The sequence below is a fragment of the Sapajus apella genome, unplaced genomic scaffold (genome assembly GCF_009761245.1).
Source record: "Sapajus apella isolate SASKATOON/1434 unplaced genomic scaffold, GSC_monkey_1.0 scaffold1, whole genome shotgun sequence".
NCBI lineage: Eukaryota > Metazoa > Chordata > Mammalia > Primates > Cebidae > Sapajus > Sapajus apella.
The window spans coordinates 62,972,054-62,979,584 of record NW_022436941.1 but is presented as its reverse complement, the minus strand read 5'-3'; the positions used below and the strand labels follow the sequence as shown (position 1 = coordinate 62,979,584).

The following is a 7,531-nucleotide window of genomic DNA, read 5'->3' as shown; positions in this document are numbered from 1 at the left end:
ACTCAGGCTGGAGTGCGCTGGTGCCATCTCTGCAACCTCTGCCTCCTGGGTTCAAGTGATTCTCCTGCCTCAGCCTCCCGAGTAGCTGGGATTACCAGCACATGCCACCTCACCTGGCTACCTTTTGTATTTTTAGTAGAGACAGATTTTTGCCATGTTGGCCCGGCTGGTCTTGAGTGCCTGACCTCAAGTGATCCACCCACCTTGACCTTCCAAAGTGCTGGGATTACAGGCGTGAGCCACTGCACCTAGCCTCTCAAGTTACATTTCTAAGGACACAGTTTTAATAGAGATAACAAACTGAAAAACGTTAGAAATATCCACCCACCTCTATATCGTACAGCAAAGTAAATTGATACCCTCTAAAAGTTCCAAGTTGAGATCAAATGTAAGCCTGTATAGCCCAAGTTTTCCAGTAAACAGAAACCAAGAAAGCAGTAGGATTTTTACTAAATACTAGTGAAAAAAAGAGCACAGTATTAATCTTCCACATAAACAAGGTCACACGGAAGCATGAGAAAACCCCCAAAGTTGCCCTGTTGGTGTTTCTTTATGGAACCTTCTCTAAGTATCATATCTGACACTCCCAACTCCCTTCAGCTCCCCCATCGGAACCCTAGGAAAAGCATTTCTCCCTCCACCACCACTGCCAGAGTGAGTCCCCTTTCCCCCAGGCTCTCAGCCAGTCCCACTTCACTTCTAGGCCCAGTTTCCTTCTGCCTGTGGCCTTTTGTTCAGCTTTCCCTGCTTAGGGCACCCACCCTAATCCCTTTAGTTCTTCCACCCCTTCTGAACTACTAGAGAAATCGCCTTTCATCTCCTTTGAACTCTCTAGGCCTTGCTAAGGGGCAGATAGAGGTTAGAAAGAGAGCAGAGGGGGCAAAAGGTTCTGGTAGCCTGTGTTTCAGGACAAGCGCTCTGTGTCTGGAAATGTTAAAGAGAGCCACATTAAACAGAAAGCTTTGCTTTTGTGGATGTTTCTGTTATATATATATATGCATTTTTTTTTTTTTTTTAAATCAAAGAGAAGAGGAAGTGTACTTCCCCGACCCTCAGTCATGTTCGGGATGAGGAAGGCAGACCAACAGGAACCTAGGTTTTGTGTGAACTTGCTGATTGAGACTGACAGGGCCTGGTACTTGAAAGGACACCATCTTTACCTTTACCATGAGGACAGGGTCTCACTGTCACCCCAACCACTTGCCTGATAGTGTGGTTCCTGGGTGCTGGGGGACAGGGATAAGGAGGGGAGAGGTGTTTAGCAGGAGGAATGCAGGTAGGAGTCTTTTGTGTGCTGGCAGGAAACCTGGGTCCACCAGTTCCAGAGACCCTTGTTTACTATAGACCGGAGGGTGAGGCTGGTGTTCAGAAGCCAGCAGCTAAAAGGGGTGGACAGAGCCAGAGGCAGGCAGTAAGAAAAGCAGGAAGAGCAATGCAGCCATAAAAATCACATACTGCCTTGTGCTGCTATCGAAATGTGCATCCATTCATTTATACATTCATTATTTTTTCAACCAACAGTTATTGAATGCCTGTGTATTTATATTATTGAATGTGAATTCAGTGCACCTTTTAAGGTGGTAGTTCTTTTTGTTTTTTGTTTTTGTTTTTGTGTTTTTGGTGGTGGTGGTTGTTTTTTTGAGATGGAGTCTCACTCTGTCGCCCAAGCTGGAGTCCAGTGGCGCAATCTTGGCTCCCTGAAAACTCCGCCTCCTGGGTTCAAGCAATTCTTCTGCCTCAGCCTCCCTAGTAGCTGGGATTACCTGGCTAATTTTTTGTGTGTGTGTGTGCGTGCGTGTGTGTGTATTGTTAGTAGAGATGGGGTTTCATTATGTTGGCCAGGCTGGTCTTGAACTCCTGACCTCAAGTGATCCACCTGCCTTGGCCTCCCAAAGTGCTGGTATTACAGGCGTGAGCCACCATGCCTGATCTAAGGTGGTAGTTCTGTATCTAAGTCAGAAGCATCTAACTTTTAAGTTTTGTTGTTGTTGCAGGAAAACATAGATCCTGGTGCCGAACATGAGGACAGGACGGGCTGAAGGAGAAGGTGGAGGGGAGGGGGCTTCTCTCTCAGCCTCATCCTCCTGGGCCTGTATGCTGGATGATGAGGTGCTTCAGAGTACTCTACGTGAGGAGGGAGAGATGGTGCCCAACATATGGAGGCCATGCTAGGTCTTGTATGAAACCCATGAGGTATGAAGGAATAATTTTTCTTTCTAAGCCATTTCTCTACTTATTTCTCAGATCAGCGCTCTTTGTGTTTGAACTTGGTGTGAATGACCATCTTAGTGATTCTTACTGCAAAGACAATAAGGAGTGAAATGACATAAGTTTTTTTTTTTTTTTTTTATGGTAAAGGATGTAGAAATGTATCTGCATGTGATCAATGTAGAATACTCCCAGCCAGAGGTCCAGTTTTCTGGTTCCCTCCTACAGACATTATGTAATGGAAGCACTCGTATTAACTGATAAGGAGTGAAATTTCACCAGAGTACAGAAGCATCCTCTTTGCCCTTTTCACAGGGGTGGGGATAAGGTTAGGGGTAGGGTATACCTTCTTTGCTCTCCCAGCTGCTTCTATATATCTTAGCCTGGATATGCTTAAAGTTAAACCAAGACAAAGAGTCATAAGCAGTTAATTTATTTCGAAACTGATAGTAGGGATGAGGAGTGCGGGATGAGGGAGTGAAGCAGGGGTGGCCGAAAAGCCATCACAAGCAGGCACTGTCAACAGAGGGATGGCCAGCAAGCACAGGAAAGGTCTCAGTGTTACATCAGAATTGAGATGAAAACCACAACAAGATACCTGCTAGGTGCCTATCAGTATAGCTACGTTAAAAAGACTGCAGCAACAAATGTTGGCAGGGGTGTGGAACAATCAGAGCTCTCATAAATTGTTGGTAGAGGTGTAAACTGGTACAACTGCTTTGGAAAGGTCTGGTGCTTTCTTAAAAAACTAAACATACACCTTCTATGACCCAACAATTTCATTCCTAGATATTTGCCCAAGGGAAATGAAAATATCTGTATATAGACAGACTTGTATAAGAATGTTCACAGCAGCATTCTGCATTATAGTGAGAAACTGGAAACAGGCATGGTGGCTCACACCTGTAATCCTAGCACTTTGAGAGCCTCAGGTAGGAGGATCGCTTGAGGCCAGGAGTTTGAGACCAGCCTGGGGAACATAGCAAGACACTGTCTTCACAAAAAGTGAAAACATTAGGTAGGCATAGTGGCACACATCTGTAGTCCTAGCTACTCAGGAGGCTGAGGTGGGAGGATCACTTGAGCCCAGGAGTTCAAGGCTGCAGTGAGCTATGATCTCACCATTGCAACCCAGCCTGGGTGATAGAGTAAGACCTTATCTCTAAAAAAAAAAAAAAAAAAAAAAAACACGAAACATGGGCTGGAAACAGCCCATTAACAGAAGAATGGATAAACAAACGGTGGTATGTTCATGTGATGGAATATTGCCCAGTTATAAAAAGGAATGGAGTATTGATAGAATAATATGGATAAATATTAAAGCATGCTGGGTGAAAGAAGCCTTACTCAAAAGAATATGGTATTTTCCTATTTAAAGTTCTAGAATAGGCAGAACTAATCTACAGTGAAGAAAAATCAAAATAGTGATCTGTGCAGATGTGGGCGTAGAAGTAGGAGTTGACAGAGAACAGGCGTGAGGGAATGTTGTTCTACATCTTCAAAGGAGTTTGGGTTACACACGTCAATGTACTTTTCAAACTTACTGAATGATACACTTACAGTTGTTCATTTCATTGAATATAAATTTTGCCTTAAAAGAAAAACATCATAAATGAATAGTGAAGTTTAGTTAATGATATGCATGCTGAAATGTTAAGGGTGAATTATGCTGTTATCTGAAAAGTACTTTGAAATGCATTAAAAATAGATCAGTAGATGGATAGAACAATAGATAAATGGATATACATGTGATAAAAGAAATAGAGTAAGATATTAGTTGTGTAATCTAGATAGGGATATATGGGTTTTGACTGTAGAATTCTTTCAACTTCTCTGTATGCTTGAACATTTTTATAGTAAAGTGAGGTAAAAAGGAAAATACATGATCTCATTGGCTACAACTGAGCAACTGTTGTTCAAGCCCATCAGGACCTTTGAGTTTTCTGAAATCCACCTCAGAACCTAACACCTGGGTGGTGGAAGGAAAAACATTGACCTGTTGGCTTCTTTCTCATTGTGTCAGTGCTTAAAGCCCTCTTGCAGGTGCCCTGCACCTTGGAGAATTCCCAGGGTAGGATGCTAGGGGTACACGGGATTCATGGGCTGACGTGGGATGCTTCAGATTGCACCTGTGTGTAGCTGGTCAAAGCCTAGGCAGAACCAAGAGTCAAACAAGAAGATGTAAAGTGCTCCAGAAGTATTGTGTTAGGTACCCATTACTGCATAACAGATTAGCCTCCAAACTTAATGCCTTGCAACAAACTAACAGCTATTCTCCACAGTTTCTGTGGGGAGTCACTTAGCTGGGTGATTCTAGCTCAGGGTCTGCCATGACATTATATTCAATATTTCAAGCCAGGGCTGCATTTATCTGAAAACTTGATTGGGGCTGAAAGATCTATTTTCAAGGTGGTGTACTACATGGCCCTTGGCAGGAGGCTCCAGTGTCCCTGCCACATGGGCCTCACAATAGGGCTGCTGAGAGTCCTTATAACATGCACGTGGCATCCCCCAGAGTGAGTGATTATGGGGGGAGAAAAAAGTCATAGTGTCTTTTGTGACCTAGTCTTGGAAATCACACACTGTCACTTCTTCCACCTTTTATTCCTTAGAAGTGAATCAGTAGGCACATTCCACACTCAAGGAGAAGGGAATTAGGCTTCATTTTGTGAAGGAAGGAACATCAAAGAATTTCAGAACATGTTTTGAAACCACAACAGATTTCCATTAAGTTTCACGCTTGCACTTGTTAGGACTTTCGTGCTCTACATTAAATCCAGTCTGCCCAGAGTCTTCTCCAGGTAGTGGCTAGCTCCAAATTCTACAAGGACTAAATACAGGAAGGTTAATAGAACAAGTTACATTCCCTGCTGATGCAATAGCTTCCCAGTCCATAAATAGCACTTGTCATCTCCATTTTCTACCGTTTGCTCTAGATTTCCTTTAACCTCCGCCATTCTTCGGCTGATATAGGTTGCTTTCCTGATGGCTGACTCAAAACTTTATCTCTGAGGGGTCTGAGCCTTTAGTTGACCTTGTAAAGTCATGATCACTGTGATTAACCATCCACCATCACCAGTCATGGAATCATCAACAATTGTCCCTGTGAATCTTCTATGTTCCAGGCACAGTCCTTCCTGCACACATTATGTAACAGCAGCCTTGGCTCTTTGTGGTAATCAGAGTCGAATACTCTTTTCAGCATAGGAACACTTCTTTTTTCTTGCTGGTCTACTGCCATGAGGAACCTAAAGTTCAAAAGCAATAATCATACCTTAAGGTGAATGGGAAGCTCTGTCATTTCTGCTAGTGCACACATTTGCCTACCTGAAAGTAGGACAATTAATTCAGCAGAATCTAAGCTGATTTGATGGGAAGTGCACAACATTTTTAAGTGGATCATGAGAAGTGATGCTGAGGAGCGCAATCCTGCTTCTGCCTCCTGCTTCCTGGACCAATGTTGCTAGACACTGGGGACATTGCACCATGTATCAGCTACTGTTTTAGCACATGTGTACAGTATTCTGGAGGACAATGTCATTAGCAACAGGTTGTTGTACCTGAACCTGAGCTGACACTAAAAATCCTTTTCAAGAACTTCTGCTTTTAACCATGAGGGAGTAAGCCAGTCTGCAATTACATTTTGAATGTAAGCAACTAGAAAGCTAAACAAAATATAGGAAGAAATTATTTTCAGACATTAGATAAGAGTCCAGTGAGATTGTGATCCCCCTGAAAAGGAAAACATAAGGGGCAAAATACACCCTGGCATGGCTTTCTGCATGTAGGTAACTCCAAGATTGTGATTCAGGAAGAGGAAATTATGCAGTGTGGTAATTCCCACTGAGTTAAACAGAGATTGTAGTTCAAGAAGACCAAGGTAGCTATGACTTATAAGGCACAGCGCCTAAGTCCATTTCTGTTGTTACAACTGAATATCTGAGACTATGTAGTTTATAATGAAAAGAAATCTATTTCTCACAGTTCTGAAGGCTGGAAGTCCAAAGTTGAGGGGTGCATCTGGTGAGGACCTTCTTATTGGTAGCGACTCTGCAGAGTCCTGAGGTGGTGCAGGGCACAGAGAGGGAGCTGAGCATGTTAGCTTTGTTTCTTTCTCCTCCTATGAAGCCACTCATCCCCCACACTCATGACCTCCTCTCATTCTAATGACCTCCCAAAAGCGCCATCTCTCAAATACTGTAGGTTGATTTCCCACCCTCTTAATATACTTACAGTGGAGATTAAGTTTCAATGTGAATTTAGAGGGGGCAAATATTCAAACCATAGCATTACTTGAGAGGAGAGTTCTCGAGAAATCTCTGGCTGGGCATGGTGGCTCACACCTGTAATCCCAGCACTTTGGGAGGCTGAGGTGGGTGGATTGCTTGAGCCCAGGAGTTTGAGAACAGCCTGGGTAACATGGTGAAAATCCATCTGTAGACAAAATACAACATATTAGCCAAGTGTGGTGGTGCACACCTGTAGTCCCAGCTACTTGTTAGGCTGAGATGGGAGGATCTGCTGAGCTCAGGAGGTTGAGGCTGTAGTGAGCTGAGATTGCACTACTGCACTCCAGCGTGGGTGACAGAGTGAGACACTGTCTCAAAAAAAATAACTAAATAAAAAAGAAAGAAAGGAATATGTCTCTCATATAAAAAGATGAAAGAATGTGAAAGTTATGAGAAATAAAAGATTTATAAAGGACTAAACTCAAGCTTTTAGCGATAAAAATACAACATCAAAAATTGAAAATACAGTGGATGGATGTAATAGCAGATTAGACACAGCAGAAGAAAAGAACAGTGAACATAATGACACAGGAAAAGAGGCTACCCAAAGTGAAGCACAGAGAGAAAAGATGGAGAAAAGGCACATCAGTGAGCTGGGGAACAATCATATGTGCTTTTGAAGTATCAGAAGGAAAGGAAAAAGAGAAGGGAGAAAAATGTTTGAAGAATTAATAGTAAATTTCTAAATTCCTCACACCTGTTAGGATTTTTGTTTTGTTTTGTTTTGCTTTTGAGACAGGGTCTTGTTCTGTCACCCAGGCTGGAATGCAATGGGTGACAAACTCCTGGGCTTCAGTGATTCTTCCATCTCAGCCTCTGGAGTAGCTGGGACTACAGGCATGTGCCACCACACCAGCTAAATTTTTTATTTTAATTTTTTTTTTGTAGAGATACAGTCCTTCTATGTTGTCCAGGATGGTCTCAAACTCCTGGCCTCAAATGATTCTCCTGCCTTGGCCTCCCAAAATGCTGGGATCACAAGGGTAAGCTACCATGCTCAGATGTTTTTTTAAAAAAAGGAAAATAACAGTTCT

General features: G+C 42.9%; 1 protein-coding gene across 1 annotated transcript in view; it reads left to right on the top strand.

Annotated features, from left to right (window-relative positions):
• The first annotated feature begins 1,988 nt into the window (after positions 1 to 1,988).
• PDE8B (phosphodiesterase 8B) overlaps positions 1,989 to 7,531 on the top strand; it is a 321,825-nt gene continuing 316,282 nt past the window's right edge. Inside the window, exon 1 of the mRNA XM_032277729.1 lies at positions 1,989 to 2,193. Coding sequence (XP_032133620.1) covers positions 2,102 to 2,193 — 92 coding nt within the window. The 5' untranslated portion in view covers positions 1,989 to 2,101. The remainder of the gene's footprint in view (positions 2,194 to 7,531) is intronic.